The 22,120-nt window shown below is 38.1% G+C and overlaps 1 protein-coding gene across 1 annotated transcript; it reads right to left on the reverse strand.

Moving 5' to 3' along the window:
• Positions 1 to 153: 153 nt before the first annotated feature.
• PGRMC2 (progesterone receptor membrane component 2) lies at positions 154 to 19,513 on the reverse strand. Its single transcript, XM_059378282.1, has 3 exons — positions 19,058 to 19,513; positions 3,436 to 3,591; positions 154 to 2,339 (listed from the first exon to the last, which is right to left on the reverse strand). Exons 1-3 carry the CDS (start codon positions 19,473 to 19,475, stop codon positions 2,242 to 2,244), a joined length of 672 nt encoding a protein of 223 aa, XP_059234265.1. The 5' UTR covers positions 19,476 to 19,513; the 3' UTR covers positions 154 to 2,241.
• Positions 19,514 to 22,120: the final 2,607 nt, after the last annotated feature.

Genomic DNA, 22,120 nt, shown 5'->3' on the forward strand with positions numbered 1-22,120 from the left:
AGCACTTCAAGTGGTTCTGATCATCAGGAAAGTTAGGGAAATAGAGGTTAAGGGGGAAATCAGCAAAAATACCACCACAGCTCCCATCCCCTTACTCCAAGCCTACCCAGCAAACTACCTGAGAATGAGAAACACTCAATTAAAATTGAGGAATTGTCTGTAGAACACGGTTTATTTCAAGTCCAAAACACAAAATTACTCATTTTTCTTAACAGACTGCATAATTTTTACTGCATGGATACTTAGGGTTTCTCTATTCACAAGTGTAGATTTACTTCTGAACTTTAGGCTCAAATGATTCATATATATATATTTATATGTTTACTACAGAGGATATGTACTTTTACAAATTTGTTTAGAAAATATTTTACATAAAAACACACAAAGCATTTACCAACACTCTTCAGTCTTTACAACCAGTCTTCAGCAAAGATTTGGCTGAAGTTCATCATTTTCTACAAAACATCCCAAGACCAAAGATAATAGAATGTAGTATTTTACATACTTTAGCTTATTATTGCAGTTTAAATTTCCCCTTTCTCTGATGGCTTCTGCATATATTATGCTCAAGAGTAAGTCTTTTCTTTAACTGGTGACTTGTTAAATAAAATTATCGTTTTTGGTGTAACTTGTCCCCAACCAAGAACCTAAGTAGTTCTGATGAAATCAAGTACCTGACATACATAGGGTTTTTATAAATGAATAATAGAAGGATTCAGTACCTATCAGTAGAATATCCTTTATTATTTTGTGTTCAGTAACTACCACCTGGTGCTATTACTTCTAGTATAATCAGTTGGCATCAAAATATAAAGTAAAAATATGTACATTTTTATTTATCAATTCTTACCTGAATAATCTCAGATCTCTTGAGAATGTTCCACAAAGTGGAATTTCTTCCTTAAGTTACAGTGAATGTGGTACAATGTGTACGACTTGTTTAACCAGTGCCTGCTTTTCATTTCCAAGATTTTTCCTTATCTTGAATCAAATGCACAATCCTGACTACGATATCATAATGCACTGGCTTACATTTTGTATATAAAGTCCAACTCAAGCTTATTTTGGTTTATTGTACATGCTTTATTAAAACGGTACTGATATTTACAGTATCTGCAGAGTCCCTTCCAAGGCGCTCTCACACACATTCGGACACACCCATACAACACCCATACTACGGCCCCATGCACCCACACCAATGAGATGTGAGGGTCAGACTCCTAAAATTAGGCAGCTGTTGGGGGACAGAGTTGATTTGTTTTTCAATTTTTTTTTTTTTTAAAGAGAAAAAGCAGGAGGGAATGCATTTGGCCATTACAATGCTAATTAAGTTTGTGTATATTAACATATGTGGCAGTAACACTGAATATTCCTTTTACATTCTATATACACAGAATGACATCAAGGTTTTGCAGTCAACAGAATATCCCAACTTCAGTCTCAGTGCTGCTTGTAGTGACTTCTGAATTCACATAGGGGCTTTCCCTAAAATAATTCAAGTCTATGTAAGTGAAATAAGGCACAATTAATATTGATTTGATCTAGGGGAAGGGAAGGGATAAACACTAGTTGCAAATGATATTACTACTGGGGAATTAGCTTTGACTTAGATCCACTTGAAACCCCTTCTCCTAATTTCTTAGAAATAAAGGTTTTTTTTCTCTTCCCTGACAAAACCCAAAAAGAGAAGTTTGGGAATTCACATTTTAATGTTTCAGTAACCTAAACTATTCAAATTGATGTGTACCCCCAACCTCTCCTGCCCAGGTCTCTTCCCTCAAAGCTTACACAAGAACACAGCACACGAATCCCTTGCTGATTTTGAGGAGATTTGTACACTTAAGTAGCAAATACATATCTGGTTGTCTTTGATTTAAAAAAAAAAAGAAGGCTGGGAGGGAGGGAGGGAGGGAGGAAGAAGGAAGGAAAGAAGAAAGGAAGGAAGGAAGGGAGGAAGGAGTAACCTTGTAACTTTCTTGCTCTTTAAAAAATAGTCCGTTTCCTCCTTTTCAGGATGATGACGCCCCACCAGACATTACAAACAACTGCAACAAATGAGTTTGGCAGCATAAATAATGTCTAGTATTCAAATCTTCGTAGTGAGACTCATTTAGCTTGTATAGAATCTGTTGAATGTTTTTTGCAGCAGGTGAACCAAACCCAAAGACGCCGGACATTCTGTGAAAGGGAGTAATAAGAATTGCAGTTCTGAAGGCCCCTGACTTTGGTTGTTTACAAAGTTCAATCCTGTTTATTGTGATCCTTGGTATCTTCTTCATCTGTATATTCTGATGGTTCTTCCCCTGGTTTTAGGAGTCTGCCTACATAATCATATTTTTCTGAAAAATACATCAAAAGAAAATCAGTAGTGATCAGATTTGTTGCTCTATTCCATCATACAATGCGGAAGGTGTTTGCCTCTTTTGGAATTACATACAATAGGCTAAGTTGTTCCTATTGCTCACCTTGGCTGGTCTTTGCATTCATGTAAGGCTTGAACAAAAGAAAATGGGAATAAGGAATTTACAAAGCTTGGGGACTATGCTTTTGCAGGAGAGTGCTCCATATTTACCAGTTCTTAACCAAAGACATTTCATCAGAATCACTAACAGATCATGGTAAGTAGATCCAACCAGAAAATATTCTCAGGGAGAAAATGTGACATAGGCTAGTACTCTCCAGGAAAATAAATCAAATGAAAACAAAGTCATTTGTTACTTATTATCCTGTGTTCTTTAAGAGCTAGTGTGTGGCTCCAGTCATAGCATTATTCTTTCTCCTATTAAACTCTTTTCTTACATCTCTGTTAATATTGCTTGTTTTATGTTGTCAGGTATTAATTTAGAACACCGTGGTATCCAAGGTGATCCATATTTACTTATTTCTTGGTTGGGAATTTGAACCTAGGTTAAGTGAATTAACTGACAAAACAGGAGGATAAGATAGGAGGACTGCTTCCTACAGTAGAACTGGTTCAAATGCCAAAAAGTCAGAAGAAGTGTTTCCAAGGGATGCACAGGTCACATAAATAGCTATCTGGATTGTCACATAGGAGGTACTAATGGATGCCTCAAGGGCATAATAAAGGGGAAAGACATTTTTTCATTATGGTGAGTAAAATCAATAAAATCATTTTGGAATAAATTATAGTATCACTATCCAAAATAAAATTCAGTTTTAAATAGAAGCTTATTATTTAAAAATACTATATCTTAATTAAAAAGTCTTATAAGACTAAAGGTATCACAGTTTTGTTATAGTTTGTAACAAATCAACTTTTAAATATGGATTTTTAAATAATATGTAACAATCATTTTCTTATTTAGCTTTTTATCATCAAATAATGATGGAGATGAAAACAGATCTCCTTAGACTCTTAAGGAATGTAAAATAATACACACTTTCTTTTCAAAGAACCCGACAAAATAAAGGTACCTTTAAATTGCATTTCCCATTCTCGAACACTCTCCATTTGTACAGCATTCAAGTCTGAGAGATCATCATACTCATCTTTAAGTGCATCTTTATCTAGGCAAAATGTCGCCAGTCCTCTGGAGGCATCCCTACCAGCAAATATTCCATATGGACCGGCTGAGGGGGTGGGGAGGAAAAAAAAATTATTGACATTACCTTAACATTATTTAATGCCTCAAAGGAAAAAGCCAAATAAAGGAAACCTTATAATGACTCATACTTGGTACATAGCCTTAATTTCAAAACATGACAGATACTAAATGGGATAATGAGAAGAAACTTCTTGGAAATCTGCCTGTAGATCAAAATAAAGTTGTTCACTTTTTAAATTTTTCACTTTTTAAATTTAAAATTTAAATTTCAGATACCTCAAAACTTGTATTTGTATAATGTATACTTGTGTAACATATTAGGGAGAAGAGGAAACTTAAGCAGTTAGGTTTGGAAGCTGGTTTGTTTGAGGGGAGATAATGTTTCACTGATTGCTGTTAATTAATTGTGGCATCTAAAAATAATCAAAAGGGGCGCCTGGGTGGCTCAGCGGGTTAAAGCCTCTGCCTTCGGCTAAGGTCATGATCCCAGGGTTCTGGGATCGAGCCCCGCATTGGGCTCTCTGCTTGGCAGGGAGCCTGCCTCCTCCTCTCTCTCTGCCTGCTTCTCTCCCTACTTGTGATCTCTGTCAAATAAATAAATAAAATCTTTTAAAAAAATAAAAAAATAAAATAAAAATAATCAAAAGAACATCCACTAGATGAGCATTTGTTAAAGATTCAAGTGAACCATGGATCTAAAATAGTCTCTTCTTTCTCTTTTTCAAAGTAGGTCGTATGAAAGCAGAGACTATCATCTTTGTACCCCCAGTGACTAGTTCAATGTATAGCACATACAGATGCTCAACAGGTCTTTGCTGAATTTTATCAGAAATATGGCCCATTTTCAAAATAAGTATCCCCTGACTACCAGAATATATTCACAATTACCTATTAAACAATGAAAAGTCATTAAACAATGGTTTTTATTTGTCACAGCTCTTGGGAAATAAATAGATGTGCCCATTAAGGAACAGGTTTTTTGTTTTTTTTCTTAAGTTTTTATTATTTTTATTTTGGGGGGGGGGGTAGAGTGTGAGGAGTAGTGTGGGAAGGGGCAGAGGGGAGAGCTAGAGAATCCTAAGCATGTTTCAAACCCAGCACGGAGTCCGAGTGGGTCTTGATTTCATGACCCTGAGATCATGACCTGAGCAGAAATCAAGAATTGGATGCTTAACCAACTAAGCCACCCAAGCGCACCAACAGTTCTGACTGATACAAAATGAATAGGATTTTGTCCAAGGAATTAGTAACTACCCTCTCTAGGGAGGAATGGCATAATTTTTATGCCGACAGAAATGAGCCATTCCTAAAGTTTGTGCTTGAGAGCAGCAGTTGTCTTACTCATGTCAGTGCTCAATGCCTACCACGTGCCTGGCATAAAGTAAAAAAGAGTAAAACTGGGGATGCCTAGGCGGCTCAGATGGTTAAGTATCTGCTTTCGGCTCAGGTCATGATCTCAGGGTCCTGGGATAGAGCCCCACATCAGGCTCCTGCTCAGCAGAGAGTCTGCTTCTCCCTTTCTCTGATGCTTCTCCCCACCAGTTTGTCCTCCCACTCTCCTTCCCTCCCTCCCTTAAAAAAAAAAAAAAAAGAAACATAATAAATTTCTTCTAAAATATTAGCTGCAATTTCAAAAAAGTAGTAACTCTCAATCTTCATCCTTTACTTTGAGCAGATTCACTTATGGTGAGCAAAATCTCCACCCAAATACATGATAAAAAGACACTTTAGTTCTTTAAAACATATAATAAACAGAACTGAAAAAACTTACTTTTCCCTATCAAGAAACTGGTTAAATTATAGTACATTAACTATCAGTTTGTTCTCGGTATTTATGGATCTGTTTCTGATTTTGGTTGTGTACTTGTTAAAAAATTATTTTTGTAATAAATATCTTCTAAGAATTATTTCTGCCTTCATATTAGGCCACACAGCAGATCATTTAAGTTCTTCTGTTTAAAATGTAGGTTTAAAAATTAAGTGGTGTTGGGGCACCCGGGTGACTAGTGTATTAAAGCCTCTGTCTTCGGCTCAGGTCATGATCCCAGGGTCTTGGGATAGAGCCCCACATCGGGCTCTCTGCTCAGCAGGGAGCCTGCTTCCTCCTCTCTCTCTGCCTGCCTTTCTGCCTACTTGTGATCTCTGTCAAATAAATAAATAAAATCTTTAAAAAAAAAAAAATTAAGTGTGTCTGGTTGGCTCAGTTGGAAGACCACGCAACTCTTGATCTCAGGCTCATGAGTTCAAACCCCATGTCCGGTGAAGAGATTACTTAAATAAATAAATAAATAAATAGTTAAAAAAAGGAAAAGATTTCCAAAATACCGAATTTTACCAAAAACAAACAAACAAACAAACAAACAAACAAACAATAAAACCCACCATTTTTTCTCCCTGAGGCTACAGTTTTCTGTGTATAACAAAAGTAATTTAGAGAAAATAATTTTCAAACCAGAAATACTATTATGAGCAATGGAGTGGTCAGTAAGAGAGCTTATTGTCCAGTTAACAAAATAAAATACTTTCTAAGGATAAGTAAACAAGAAAATTCCTTAATTTTTAAATGAGCAGCGTAATGATTATATCCATATTTGTATTTGAAAACATTTAGGAAACTGAAGATTATGTGTCAGAATCTGAGTAAGATATGTGTTATACATTTATGAGAATTCAAAATCTACCTAAACAGACAATAATCTAAACATTTATCAACATTAATCTGAGTTACAGAAAACACTGCACCATGAAGTTCATGAGGTGTAAGAAAGCCATTCTCTGCAAAGTTTATGGCATGGAACCAGAAGTGGCATTTCTGATAAATTTAAAAAGCAGCACTACTGGGGTGCCGGGTGGCTCAGTGGTTGAGTGTCTGCCTTTGGCTTGGGTCATGGTCCCAGGGTCCTGGAATCGAGGCCTGCATTGGTCTCCCTACTCAGTGGGAAGCCGGCTTCTTCCTCTCCTGCTTCCCCTGCTTATGTTCCCTCTCCTGCTGTCTCTCTCTGCCCTCCCCCCCAAAAAAGTAGCAATTATTAGGTACTGATGCATTAACACAAAAATAAAGGTAATTCTTTCCAGTAAAGTACTTTTTTTATCCTGCTTTTTCTATTCTTAAGTATTTTCCATATTGCTACTTAATATTAGGTGACATTCACAAGTACTATTTAATAGTTGTACACATTCGTACTGAATGAATATACATACCTACAATTTAATCACTTTCCTATCAGTGTACACTAAGGCTACCATTTTAAACTTTTAAATTTGGCTTCTACATAAGAAACTGGGACACTATAACTGGCCAAAATTTATAACCTTCAAACCATTGCCCATTGTATCAACTGACTTTGCAGAGGGTATTTAGCTTTTTTTTTTTTTTAAGATTTTATGTATTTATTCGACACAGAGAGATCACAAGCAGGCAGAGAGGCAGGCAGAGAGAGAGGAGGAAGCAGGCTCTCTGCTGAGCAGAGAGCCTGATGTGGGGCTCGATCCCAGGACCCTGAGATCATGACCTGAGCAGAAAGCAGAGGCCTAACCCACTGAGCCACTCAGGCTCCCTGGGTATTTAGCATTTAAGAGAAAGAAATTCAATATTATTCCTTAAATTGGAATTATTTTAGAGAAATATTAACTTTGAAAATTAAGCAAGAACAAACAGTCCCTAAGGAAAAGAAAAGTAGTTTTGGGTTTTTTTTTTCTTCTGCATAACTCCACATGCTTTATGCCAATAGCTATTTTTCCCCAGATGGAGGCCATAGATAGATAAGAGCTAGTGTGATTTTTTTTTTTTTTTCCAAAACAAAGTAATGCTGACAAAACAGCGACGAGTCATACACACGAAATAAAAAATAAAATTGATCAGGGCTGTAAAAACCTTTACACATGTAAAACGATAGTTTTCAACTTTTTAAAAAATTTTCTAGCAATGTGACTTTCCTCTCTCACAGTCTTGCAAAGTGGAAGGAACAATTTTTGCCCTCCTCACCTGGCAGATGAACAGGAGCAGGGACATTCAGTGACTTGCCTAAATTACCAACAGACTTCAGAAGTACTATCTCCACTTTTCTACCCCAAACACAATAAACTTGAGAAAACACACAGGATCCACAAACCCAAAGATGGAATGACAACCCTGGAAATTGGAGGATTTCATTAATTGCAAAATCTCTGGGGAACAGATACTTTGGAATACCTGTTAAATCAAAATAAAAGAAGATCAACAAAAAAGCTGTATACATCGACAGCTTTTCTTATTTTATTATATTTACCTCCCTAGTCTGCAAAAGTCAATCTACTTCAGGGTACTTCAGAGTATAAACCACTAAACACATCTAAATGGTAAAAAGGGGAGAAGAAAATGGTCATTATAGAAAACAGAGACCAGAAAATCTTCCATCTTTGAGTATATTAATCATGTACCAATGGATTCTCTAATAAAATTCTCTGCCAACTTCTCTAAGGAGACCTCAACACTGAATAAACGTAAAAACAAAACTTCATAAAACAGGTTCTTTTTTTGGTTTTAGATGGCTGATTTAGTAAGCGTGAACTTGAGTCAACAGGTAATAATCCAACCCCATTTCTAGGAAAAATGATGCTTTATTAATTGTTGAATAGAAAATAATGATTCAGTGATTAACATATTGTCCCACCCTCTAAACTATATATAAGCTATTTTCTCCACATTAAGATTGCCTAATCTTAGGCAGGAAGCATTTAACTTCTGAAAAAGATCTTTTTGAACAGTTTTCTTTATTTTTTCCTGTAAGATCATAAAGAACATAACATTAACAACTAGAATTGGAACTAGATGGATGTGCTCAGAGAAAGAAGGATCTGAGGTCTACATAAAGTACATTTCTCTGCATTCATGATTCAACCAGAAGAGTTATCTGAGAAGCCAGTAATACCTCCCCATTCCACACTCCTTACCAACAAACATTAATGTTACAGATTCCAATTTTTGATAACCATATTTGGCTATCTATAATACTAAAATAACAGAGAACTACCCAAAGAAAGCAAATTTTAAATGTTAAGAAGTCTTTTGCTGTAATTTACAAAAAAAAAAAAGCCAGTGTACTTATATAAACTGTTATTTTGACTCTTATTTGCTGATATAAAGGTGGACTTATAATTTCAAGAAAATTCTTGCTACAAAAAATGAACAATTATTCAACCAAAGCAGTTTCTCTTAAATATACCTATATAACAAATGTTCTAAGGCATCATTTTAATAATAAGTCTTCTTTTTTTCAAAAAGATTTTATTTATTTATTTGAAAGAGAGCATGAGTTGGGGGTGGTAAGGAGGAGAGCAGTGGGACAAGGAGAGGCAGACTCCTCACTGAGCAGGGAGTCCACTGTGGGCTTAATCCCATGTCCCTGGGATCATGACCTAGGCAGAAGGCAGATGTTTAACCGACTGAGCCACCCAGGTGCCCCAAAATTATCTTTCAAAAATAATGTTAAATATATCAAAATGACATTATACTAGAATTCAGATTTCATTAAGACTCTTTAAGAGTTAACACAACCTGCCACATAGATTTTTAAAGTTCAAAATTCAATAAATCTTGAATCCTGAAACTGCTTACTTTAATATAATCAGGTAGAATGTGGTAATGTTATTTTTGAAAAGGCAAAAACATATGGTCACTTAAGAAAATGTTTTAGATTATTTATTTATTTATTTGACACAGAGAGAGATCACAAGGAGGCAGAGAGGCAGGCAGAGAGAGAGGGGGAAACATGCGCCCTGCTGAGCAGAGAACCCGAGGCAGGACTCGATCCTAGGACCCTGAGACCATGACCTGAGCTAAGGCAGAGGCTTAACCCACTGAGCCTCCCAGGTGCGCCTGTAAGAAAATGTTTTAAAGAGTAATTTAATAAATAGAAAATTCCAGGAGCAAATAAAATATCTAAAATATGTTAGATAATATTGTGATTATTAGGATGGCTGTGTACCTACATTAGTATTTATGATGAGAAATTCCAGAATGAATATTTCAATTATTTCCACGATATAAAAACCATAGCTTTGAGGAACAAACTATAATCCACTGAAGTTTATAAACAGCCTGGTTTTCTGGTCTATTTTGACAAGTCTTTTGTGATTATTAAAACAACTTTTAAAAAAAAAACAGAATTATACTTGGTATTGAGTAATTTATTCCAAATAAGATCACAATGGCTTTGGAATAAATGAAGCAGTAATATAAAAGTGATTAAAAGAAATCCAAGTAATAAATTTTTTTTTTATATTTAAATTTAGGAAGTCCAAAGACTTTTAGAGAGAAGGTAGTGTGGTCAAAATGAAAGAACACTCTTCAAGGAGCCAAGATACTTGGGTTCTAGAGGCTTCTACCAACATTTAACATTGGGCAAATCTTAGAAGCACTGGTATAAAATGGGCAAAGTATCTATCTAGTTTGGCCCTAACTTGAGGCAGTTAAAATAGTTCCCCAAACTCCATCTTGTTTTTGAAATTCAAACTAGAAAGCTGTCAGCAATACTGTGGGTCCACCTCAGCAGCCTTGGCCCCAGGGCTTACAGCTAGGGTGGGGACCAGGAAGACAGAAAAGTAAAAATCCCAGGCCTGCGGAAGATGTGAGAGTGGGAACTGAGTTTACACAGCCCCTAGAGAATGAGGATTCTAAGGTGAAGAAATAGCATGGACTTGTTCTTTTCCTCCCCAGATGCTTGAAACTTGGCCACCATTATGAATGACACAATAACTATCTGACCAGGATGTTCATGACCAACTATTTCAGTGGAAACAGATGGACATTGATGTCCTTCACTCCACAAAGACAACAGCAGCTAAGACAGAAATTCAGAAAAAACTAACCAAAATGTGTAAAACCAGATGTCATATTTGTATTTGGATTCAGAACCCATTTTGGTGGTGGTAGGACAACTGGCTTTGGGATGATTTATGATTCCTTGGATTATGCAAAGAAAAATGAACCCAAACATAGACTCGCAAGACATGGCCTGTCTTGAGAAGAAAAAGACATCAAGAAAACAGTGAAAGGAACACAAGAACAGAATGAAGAAAGTCAGAGGGACTGCAAAAGTCAATGTTGGTGCTGACAAAAAGTGAGCTGAAGGTTGGATAACAGAAAGAGTAAAGATGCTGCAGTAGGTTTATCTCTGGTTACTGTGCAGATTTTTCATGAGATGATTAATAAATCAAGAATGTTAATGTGAGAAAAAAAAGAAATAGTGTGGACTTAAATATCTATTGGAATTTAGAGAACAATAAAGGTAATAACTGCAAGTGCTTGGGGAAAAATTATTCTATAAATAGTGTTGGGGTAACTTAAGTAATTTCCTGTAAAAATCCTTATTTCACATCTTAAAATAAATTCCAAATGGAACTAAAAAACCCAAATCATAAAAGTATTTTTAAAAACTACTATTTTTTAAAAATAATCGTTTTAGTTAAAAAAATCTTTAAGTTACCTGTGATAGAAAACTCAGCACCCATAAAAAGAAGATAAATTTGAATACACAAAACCCCAAATCTCCATATGGTTTACAAAAACACCATAAATAAAGTAAAAAGACAAACTAGGAAAAAATGTTTGCAGCTAAGGTTGATTTACTTTTTAAAGAACACCTAAAACCTCTAAGACCAATACCATAATTGAAAAACTGTGGCAAAGAATGTATGAACAGATAATTTATAGATAACATAAATGACTCAAAATTCTGAAAGTGTCCAACCAAACTAAAAAAGAGAAATGTGAATTTAAAAATATTGAGATACCATTTTAAATTCTCAGATTGACAAAGACCAAGAAGTTTAATATCATACTTTTGGCAAAGGGGTGAGAAGTAGGCATTTTCATGAAGTATGAATTGCTCCAATTTCTCTGGAAGGCAATCCAAAAATAAGTACCCAAATTAAAAAATGTCCCATACCCTAAGACTAAGTGTTTTTACTTCTAGGAATTTGTAAGTTCACTCACATGTATAAAAGGACATATACATGCATATTTATAGCAACACTATATTATTATATATTATTAGTAAGAGACTGGAAACAAATGTTAATAGTTAAATTATGATATATTCATGTAACAGAATATGCATATACTTAAAAGAATAAGATGACTCTTTTTATGCTGAAAGGCTCTCCAGATATAAAAGGTTTGTACAATATGCAACAATGTGTGTGTGTGTGTGTGTGTGTGTGTGTGTGTGTGTATGTATGAAGTACCTAGGGAGTGCATATCCACATGCTTATACTTACAAGTGATAGCTCCAGAACAATATTCAGATTGGTTCCTAACTTCTAGGAAGGGGAATGTGGTAACTGGGTTGTTTTTTACAGAACATGCTTTAAAACATTCTATTTTGAATATGTGTAATCTAATAAAAATACAGTTTTTAAAAAACTTCCTGAGGCCCCATTTAGAAATATACCTAAACTACTCTACAGGAAGACTTCTACAACCTATGACTTAAGGAAGCGCATAGAAAAAAAATCTCCAAGAAATAAAAAGACTATAATTGCTGAAGGTTTAAGTTTTTGTAGTAAAAATTACAAACTACATGAAGAAACAAACTACCATGGAGTGAGCATATGTAACAAATGAGAACTGGCATCCCCAGAATAATACAAGCAGATTAAAAAACTATAGTATGTTTGCTTAAAATTTTGAAGTAATTACAGATAGAACCTTAAGGAAAGATTAAGAAACATGAAGGACAGAATGAAAAGCTGGTCTTTACCTATTAGAAGACAACAGGGGAGGCAATAATTGAAGAGGTAATGGGTTCAAATTTTTTAAAATAAATGGATGACACACATTCTCAAATTTTAGTAGAGTCTGGCCCATGTTAAAAAAAAAAAAATCCCCACCTTGGCAAATCCTAGTAAGAGTAAAATTCGAAAGACAAAGGGAAAAACAGATTAATCTAATGAATGAAAATAAACCAAAAGCAGACTTGAATATAGTGGCATACTACTATTGAAGATCTGAGATAAAACAACCAGCCTATAATTTTATATCCGAAACCTACACTATTATTTCTGCATGAGGGCATACAGAGACAGATTTTTTTGCATGTCAGTAAGAAAACTACAGAACACACCTCACTAAAATGAGAGCTGAACCCTGAACAAAGGAATGAGATGCAAGAAATGACTGTGAATAAAGAAAATGGCAACTATGTTGGTAAATTTAAATGAGGGCTAACAATAAAAAAAGGTAATACTTAAATCAATTAGGAGGAATTTGAAAAAATAGAGTAGAACTACAAGTCTAAGAGTAATACAATACCATAGATAATAGGTGAGAGAAGGCTTAGAGTAAAAGTTTTCTAAACCAGGACCACAACATACGGCTGTATACTACACAACTCCAACGGACACCATCCACATTTGCATACATGGTAGTTTTGTGTATTTATTAAGAAATATTCTCTTAAATCACAGTAAAGTGTTTTAAAGAGAGTTTTTTAATTCACAAAGATATGTTTGGCTAACATTCCTATATTCTGTAGAAGAATAGGGTCTTCTATAGCAAAACCTTTAAGGGTATCATTAAAAGAATGTTAACAGATATATCCAAATAAGTAGGGATTAAAAAGTGGAAGAATTAAAAAATATTAATCTGCGAAGGAAAAAAGGGAGAAAAAAGCGAAGTATGAAGCTAAATTACTAAATAAGAAGGTAGAAATATATCTAAATGTGTAAGTAACAATAAAACATAAACCAATTAAGCTGTTAAAGACAGTGTTGAGGGGCACCTGGGTGGCTCAGTCGGTAAGTGTATGCCTTCACCTTCCACTTGGGTCATGATCCCAAGGCCCTGGGATGGAGCCTGGAGTCTGAGTCCAGCTCCCTGATGCACGGAGAGTCTGCTTCTCTCTCTCCTTCTGCCCCACCGCACCCCCACTTTGTGCTCTCTCTCAAATAAATAAATAAAATCTTAAAGAAGTGTTGATACTAGATTCAATGAAAAGAAAATCTACCTATATTATAAAGGAATAATAAACCACAGATCAGTGGAAAACAGGGCGGAAAAAGAATCACTGAGGTAATACTAATCAAATGAAGACTGAGGTCAATTCTCAAAATTAGTAAAGTTAAGGATGTTTCTTTCTCTGCTGATTAACACAATATGATCAGTTCTAGATTGAGTGTTAGATGGCATCAGAACATTCTCACACCCAATCTTTGTATGGGTGACTCCTTTAGGTTTTTGCTTAAATATCAACCCCTTTTTCTTGATAAACTAATGTAAATGGAAAGCACCTTTCTTGACCATCTAAAGTTCTTTGTTACCCTCTATTATAGATCCTATGCATTTCTTTCAGAGGACACTTAATTACAAATAATAATTATATACTGAATGCTTGTTTCTTGTCTGTTTTCCCAAATATACTATAAACTCTATTACAAGTAGGACCCCAACTGTTTTGAAAACTCAGTTAACTCATTTTATTTAAGCAACAATGTAATGAAATCCAGGGAATTCCTTCTCTGTATTTAAAATGGAGATGAAGTCCCGTGTTAGTGATCTTGAAACAGAATGCAGGTTCTAAGGCTATAGCAGTGTTATTTAGTGATGTCTGTCATGGGTACTGAGGGGAGGAGACATCTGGGTCATAAATTATTGAAAGAATTATATAAAGAATTTGAATAGCTAACTCCAGATGTTACTAAATCTATTTTCTTCCAGCATGAATAACATATTCTGGTTTCATATATGCTTTCAGCTATCCTTATTACTTTAGCATTAGCATTTAACACAAATACAATTCCCTTAAAGATTAAAAACAATGGAATGATGCTGAACTCAGAGTAGGTATTATAGAAATAACTAGTATAAATTTGAGCAGAGTATCAAAACTCATCAGAAAACTTAGCTGATCCTTTTATTTTACTGAAAGTTAATGGGCGTGTATGGCCATTAGCCCAAACAGACCCAGCTGGCCTCAAACTAAGTAGCTGGGATGAGAGCTGAGTAGTGTCAATAGTACATCCATGAAGGAAGAGGTCAGGTTGGGCCTAGTCTATATGTTGCAACTCTTGCATCAACTCCAATTTTGCAAACTATAAATAAAAGTTAATATATTGAAAACAAAGTTAAAAAAAAGGAGGGGCACCTGGGTGGCTCAGTGGGTTGAGCCGCTGCCTTCGGCTCAGGTCATGATCTCAGGGTCCTGGGATCGAGTCCCGCATCGGGCTCTCTGCTCAGCAGGGAGCCTGCTTCCCTCTCTCTCTCTCTGCCTGCCTCTCCATCTACTTGTGATTTCTGTCAAATAAATAAATAAAATCTTATAAAAAAAAAAAGGAGGAAAAACACTTGAAAAGCAGATGTGCTCCTTTCCCCATCCTCCTAAAGATTACCTCTTTTATATCTCATGGGGTACCTCTTTTATATATGACTTTTTCTTTTCCAGTAGAATTCAAAAGGTAAGCTGGAGTAAATACTGTTTGGTCTGTATCAAAGAGTATGCTACCTGGAATAAGGGGGAAGCAATATATTTAAATTTCAGAAATGCAGGATAAACTATTAGAATAAGTAAAAACACTATTTTGGGGGCATCTAGGTGACTCAGTTGTTAAGCGTCTACCCTCGGCTCAGGTCATGATCCCACATCGGGGCTCCCTGCTCAGTGGGGAGCCTGATCCTCCCTCTCCCACTCCCCATTTGCGTTCTTCCTCTTGCTGACTCCCTGTCAAATAAAGAAAATCTTAAAAAAAAAAAAACAAAAAACACCACCACCACTATGTTGGTACAATTTCATTGTGCTAATATTAAATCAAGTTACTTAAAATTATACTATCTGTTCCAGTCTTCTACTCTATGAACTCTAGAACCATACAAAATTATATTTTGCAGTGATACGATGGGAAGGGATGGCCTGTGAAGACAGACTATTTGATTTTTAGTTTTGCCACTGAGTATGTGATTTTGAGCAAAACCTGAGTTTCAGTTGCCACATCTGTAAAATGGAAACATTACTTATCTCTTAGTGCTGTTTGAAAATGAAATAATAGCTCAATAAATGGAGTTTCCTCATCCTTCTACCCTGACCTCTAGAATCAATGCTGTTGAATAGAACTCTTTGGGAAGATGGAAATACTACATAAAGTGCACTAATATGGTAGCCATGTAGCTACTGAGTAGTGGAAATGTGGCTATAGTGTGATGGAGGGAGTCAATTTTAATTGCATTTAATTTTAATTAATTAACTTAAAATTAAAAAGCCACATGTGATTTGTGGCTACCATATTGGACAGAGCAACATACAGCCATGCAAGCATGTCTGAGGCTTTAAAACCTAATGGGAACCAGGAGAGGGTATAAAAACAACAGTTAAGATTCTCCCAAAGCTTATCCCAGAACATAGTTTACCTGAAGTACAAATAGGCTTTGGGGTTAAATATATTTGGATTTGAATGCCATGTCTGTATGACCCAAGCCAATTTACCCAAAAAACTTACACTTCAGACTCCCATCTGAGGGCAGGAATACTTACTAACCTCCCTGAGGCAGTGTGGAGATGACTAATGGATCTAATGTAGTAGGTGCTTAACAAACCTTATTTCCTTTCTCCTCCCATATTCATTGTTTCTTATATGACCACTTTCCTCACATGATGGCCAAGTGCCCAAAGTGTTACTAAATTTAATGATGACAAATGTAGTTAATGCCAACTGTTTGCCAACATGTGTTTACTCCACTAAATTGTCAATATTTTTTAAAGAACATGAACCTTAAAATTACTAAGAAAACAGTATTTTAAAAAAAAAAAAAAAGAAGAAAGAAACCAGTATTTCTGACATAGGAAAAAAGGACTCACAAAATAATTTTAAACTATAAAACCAATACTGTGAAATGGGAGTAGATATTGGCTAGTCATAGAAGAGGTTTTCTGACTTCTTACCTCATTCTTTCAAACTACTAAGATTGTCAGGCTAAGACCATTGCTTCTGAATTATTCTCTTAGAAAGTGCTCACACGGGTGCCTGGGTGGCTCAGTGGGTTAAGCCTCTGCCTTAGGCTTAGGTCATGATCTCAGGGTCCTGGAATCAAGCCCCACATCAGGCTCTCTGCTCAGTGAGGAGCCTGCTTCCTCCTCTCTCACACTGCCTGCCTCTCTGCCTACTTGTGATCTCTGTCAAATAAATAAGTAAAAATTAAAAAAAAAAAAAAAAAAAAGTGCTCAACTGACTTGAGGATGAAAATAAAAATTAAAACCCAAACTGAACTTATATTCGTTTCATAGTCAGAAATTTGGCTTCAAGACTTTTGTTACATCTTCTATTAATATGAAATATCAACATACTCCAAGCCCATAGATGATCTGGCCACTTTCAAGTTCCTTTCCATAATATAACATTTCAAACACCTATACTAGGTTGATCAATAAATACTTAGAAAATAAGTATTTATTATATTATATTATGTATTATATTATTTTAAGCCTGTTCTTTAAGACCTGTGAACTGGTGGAAGCCAACCTAAAACTGACTTCTCCCTTGTTATCTGAGGAGCCCCCTCAATGCTCAAACAACACAAAGGCTATTTACATCACATCTATGACTCTCATCTTAATTTTTAATTTCTGTTGCAGAACATTTGCCACTGGAGGCTGCTAAACTGTGTCTATGACAGCCTTTCCTAGCTATTTTCAGATAGTGGCAAGGCATAATGTGCAAGGACTAATATGCTTCTTTGCACTAATACTCTGTTTCATTGTCCTTTTGAACAGGGGTTACAAAAGCAGATTTTTTAGTTGGGTAAGTGGTATATTAAAAATCTAAACCTGTACACAATTTCTAATCTCTGCACATACATTTGAATATCAATGAAGAAAAAACTTCAGGTACAAAATACTGTGTAAATTCTTGACTTAAAAAAATTATTTAATTTGGTTTGTCCATTTAATTACTATGCTTTGGGCCTACTCCCTATTCAGTTGTCCCATATACTTTAAACAAATAAAAAAAGTATTAACCATTTCAGCAGAGTTAAGTAGGTAGACAGCTGCTTTTCATATTTATACAACCAGAGCACTAAGACTTGGTTAAAATGAATGTAGATCTACACACAAAAATAAAAGCAACTAAGAAATTAAACAGTTCAACACACAAAATCTCCAATTTCTTATCTCTATACCACTTAACAGCAAACCAAAGCACTTCTAAAACATCTTCTAGCCACCAAGCACTTAAGTCAGAAGTACGTATTTGCAAGTGCCAGTAAATTCTCATGTTCTAACAGATTAAATCAAGAAGAAAACCAACTTGTTTTCTAGACTTGCCAACCCATTTGACTTTAAGGCTTGGATGTACTCTTTTGAACACCAGGTCACTCTAAGTCCCTAATTTTATTACTTATTTTTTATTGTAGTTACTTTTTTTAAGCTTAGAATTAATCAGTACATAACCAAGATGTATACAATGTTGCTCAATTTTATTGTATACTAGCAGATTCCATAAGTCTGAACTCAAGTTTATTAGCATAATCTGAAATGTAAGCTATAACTACATTGTAGAAAAAGCGTTTCTAACCCAACCATCCTACACACAGTGTTCTCTGAGAGTAAAGTTCTAAAAATCTTTAACTTGCAGAACTGGTGTACTGGGGTGTGGATTTAGAGCTTTTAAATTTTTTCTGCTCAGTGAAAACACAGTAAGTCATTATCAGCGTGTATTTCAATACCTGCCTTCCCACTATCAAAGAAAAAAAAAAAGAAAGAAAGAAAGAAAAGGAAAAAAGAAAAAGAAACCAGACAGGCCCGCCTGCTCGGTAATTGAGCTCCACCCCCAAAACTCAGGGAGACTATCCTAGCCAGTCTTTATTAAGATCTACATTCTGGTCTGTCCTCATCCTACATACATTGTTAATCTTGGAAAGCATCTCCATACTAAAACTGGTTTTAAAAAAAAGTCTGAGGTGTTGCTTATATGTCCAGACTTCACAAGCTAAACGCTGAGGACTTGGAACTACGTGTACCTAAACGTGGCCTTACGGGAATAGTAGGGAGAAAAGTGAGATCAGTGGTAAAGCAGAGTAAATAAAGGAAAGCTGTGAATTACCTGGCCTACAGCTTTGGGTCCCTACTTTAGAAATATCTCCCGTCCGTCTTGCCCCCACCCATCCCAGGAATCAGAAAGCTCAGGGAAGGTTGTGGGCCAGCGCGATGGGCGACAACTGAAACGATCTTGAAAAATTCAGCGCAAGAAAAAGCTTCGTGGAAGAACGGGATGGGAGAAAGATGAAAGCTGAGAGCTGGTTCCTGGGGCGACACTGAAACCCGGACTTCAGGGGGTTAAAGCTGGAGGTGCCCGCGGATGGGGGTGTGTGTGGGGCGGGCCGTCCCAGGTGCAGCAGCCAAGGCGTAGGGGTCCAGACGTCGAGAAGGCTTGGCAAACTAACCCAGAGCCCAGGGGCCTCCCCATCATAAGGGGGTCGCACCTGAGCTGTAGGAGGTCCTCCCCCTCCCCTTCCAACTCCTCACCCGGGCCGTAGAACTTGCTGCCTTTGGTCACGTCGAAGACTTTCCCATTGACCGCGAGCAGGATGCGCGGGGTGCGGGACCCGTCGTACTGGCGCAGCTGCTCCAAGCTGAAGTCCCGCTTCTTCATGCGAGGCAGAGAGGCAGCGGGACTCTCCTCGCCCGCTCTGGCCCCGGCGCCCAGACCCCGCCGCCCCCAGCGCACCCACAGCCGGTAGGCCCCCAGCAGCACCAGCGCCACCAGCGCCACGTTCAGCAGCATCTCCCCGCCCCCCGTCAAGAGCGCCAACACTGCTGCCGCCCAGCCGCCCCCTTCTGCTGCCGCTCCCGCGCCGCTGGGGCTCTCGCTGCTGCCGTCGCTGCTGCTCTCACTGCCACTCCCCAGGGTGCCTAGCTTCACGTCCCCATCACCCGCCGCCATCACTGCCCGCCAGCGCCTTCCTCCTCCTCCCCGCCCCCTGCCCTCCCCAACCCCACGGCCAACCCCGCCCATCTGGGGCCTCCCAGCCAATAACATGAGGAGAGGGGGCGGGGTCAAGCCTGCTCTCCATTGGGTGTTGACGGGGTAACGTTGTCTTGGATCTCTCCCTCCCCCTCCCTTCTTTAGGAGGCCGCGCTCGCGTGCGACGCCCCGCCCACCTCGCCCCACACTTCCCTGCTTTCGCTCGTCGCCTCTGCTCGCTGAAGTAGAGAGAGGGGCGGGCCGGAGGAAAAGATGCTGCGCCGGCCGCGCGCGCGCAAAGGCTGAGTGAGACTACGGCGCGTGCGCGGGTTCCGGAGCGCCACGCGCTCTCCTTTCCTTTGCACCCTGTCTGGGAGGCAGGCTCCGCCCGGTCCCTCGCAATACGCGTGCGCGGTGGAATCCCTTCCCTTCCCAGGCCTGAGTTCGGCTCCGCGAACTCCCGCTTCGTCGCTGTCGCTCCGCATGGGGATTTCACGTGCGCCGAGCCTGCCGCGGAGGCGGGGTCTGGTCTGGTCGCTTTTTCGAAGGCGCAGGTTGTGGGAGGCCACGACGCAGTTTTAATTGCTGGCGCAAACTGTTGAGGGGCGTCTCTTTTCACTCGGGTGCCGTAGCACCTGTCAGGAAGCCTGGAGCGTGGGCGCGCAGACAAAGCTACCACCCAAAAGTTTTGGCTGCCGGCGGGAGTCTTCCTGGCGGAGAATGAAGTCACAGAGGCCTCACCGGGGTTGTTGGGCGTCCGGAATCTACTTGCTGTCTGCGCTGGCACCGAACAACCACTCCCGGGTGGTTTTGGTCACGGCTGCTCTTGTAGAATTTTCTTTCAGGTTTTAGACTAAAGGTGTTATAACTTAAATCATAGTCTGTGACGGTAGGGAAGTGCATAGAACGAGGTGGCCCTTCTGTTCTCTTATTCAGCTGTATTTACAGTTTAAGGACTCCCAAGTCCTTAAAAAATCTGGTGTGAATGTCACCTCTGAAGCCTCATTCTGGGCCCCTTACCTCAAACACTCAATTCTGACCCGCTGTTTCCTGCCCCAGTCTGTTTTCTTTGTTGTCAGTGAGTTCCCTAACGCCCACCTCAAGAACAACCTGCTGTGAACTACGGGTGTGATGAGTGAATGAAGGTGTATTCGTAACAGTTTGGGTTTTATCTTGAGGAACCGGTGCGATGGAGAGACATGGACAAGCAATGGGGGACGTGTGATAGGAGCTGAAGTACTTATTAGGGAAACGGCAAGTGGTGGTCCATTTAAGCTTTAAGTAGTCAGGAGGAGCAAAGTTTGGAAGACCAGGTTAGTAATCTTCAGTGAACAGATAGGCTTCGACTTAATACTCCCCGCCACTGAAGATTTTACAGCGGCAAAGGACAGAATGAAAACTTCTCTAGAAAGATTACCAGGGATATTAAGGATTGGAGTGAGAAAAGAATGGAAAAGAAATTAGGAAACTTAGAACTAAGTGGCATTAGAACAGTGGTCTGCAAGCTTTTCTATAAAAGGCCAAACATTAGTATTTTAGGCACTTTCATAATTATTCTTCTGTGTTATAATAAAGCAACCACAAAGATACTTGAAGGAATAAGCATGATTGTATTACAATAAAACTTATTTATGGATACTGAGATTTTAGGTGTCATGAAATACTGATTTTTTTCAACCATTTCAACATTTTTTTTTTTTTTTTTAATCTCCAGAAGTGTTGGAAGAGTTTACAGGCCATAGTTTGGCTTACACCTGCTTTAAAGGTACGTTCTTGAGGTAGAATGAACAGTGTTTAGTTGGGAAAAGTAAGTGACCCTATAATCGAGCCTCCAATCTAAAAATACTTCTAGAACTGAAAGGGGGCACTCTACACCTGGAGAACAGGATTAAAATTAGATTGTCCCAGGCAAATCTGAGTGAATAGTCGTCCTGAGGTTAATGGTTAAAAGCCAAAACTGCTTGAGGACTTGGTAACAGGAAACAGGACGGAAACAGGATGATTGGGAAGAAACTGGTTTTGGGGAGAAGATGGATGCTTGTAGCAGTAGCAGGTGTCACACAGTTGGGATGATATCAGCAATAGGAAGAAATTACCTCAGAGATTTCATAGCGGGCCACTACTTATGTTATTCACCAGTGGGTCACTATTCCCTGAAACAGTAACTGACAAGGAGCTTGGGACTACCATGATTGGTAAGAGTTTATCTAGCTTTTGGCAGTGTTTATGCAGGACTGTGGCATGCATTGCTGGACATTTAGCCTCTCTGGTCTCTTCCCAACAAATGTCAGTAGCCACCTCTGGCATTGGGGCACTAAAAAAACAACCCTCTTCCCACCCTACACACTCCCTAGAAAGATGATGCTAGCTGAGTGGTTAAACCAGTTGGTTTAAACCAATCAGGATTTACTTTGGAGGTCAATCATATATGTGTAGATTTCTTTTGCCTGATGGTTTGGAGGGAAGAGAGGAATTGAGCAGCACTGAAGTTCTGTTGTCAAGAAAGAAGGGTGGGGAATGTTGGGTAGTTACCCAACCTTGTCTGCCATGGGAGTAAAAAGTTAAAAAAACATTTTTTTAATATCCTTGATAACATAAATATCTCAACTCCACACTTGAAACTC

This window comes from Mustela nigripes, chromosome 1, assembly GCF_022355385.1.
Source record: "Mustela nigripes isolate SB6536 chromosome 1, MUSNIG.SB6536, whole genome shotgun sequence".
Lineage (NCBI taxonomy): Eukaryota > Metazoa > Chordata > Mammalia > Carnivora > Mustelidae > Mustela > Mustela nigripes.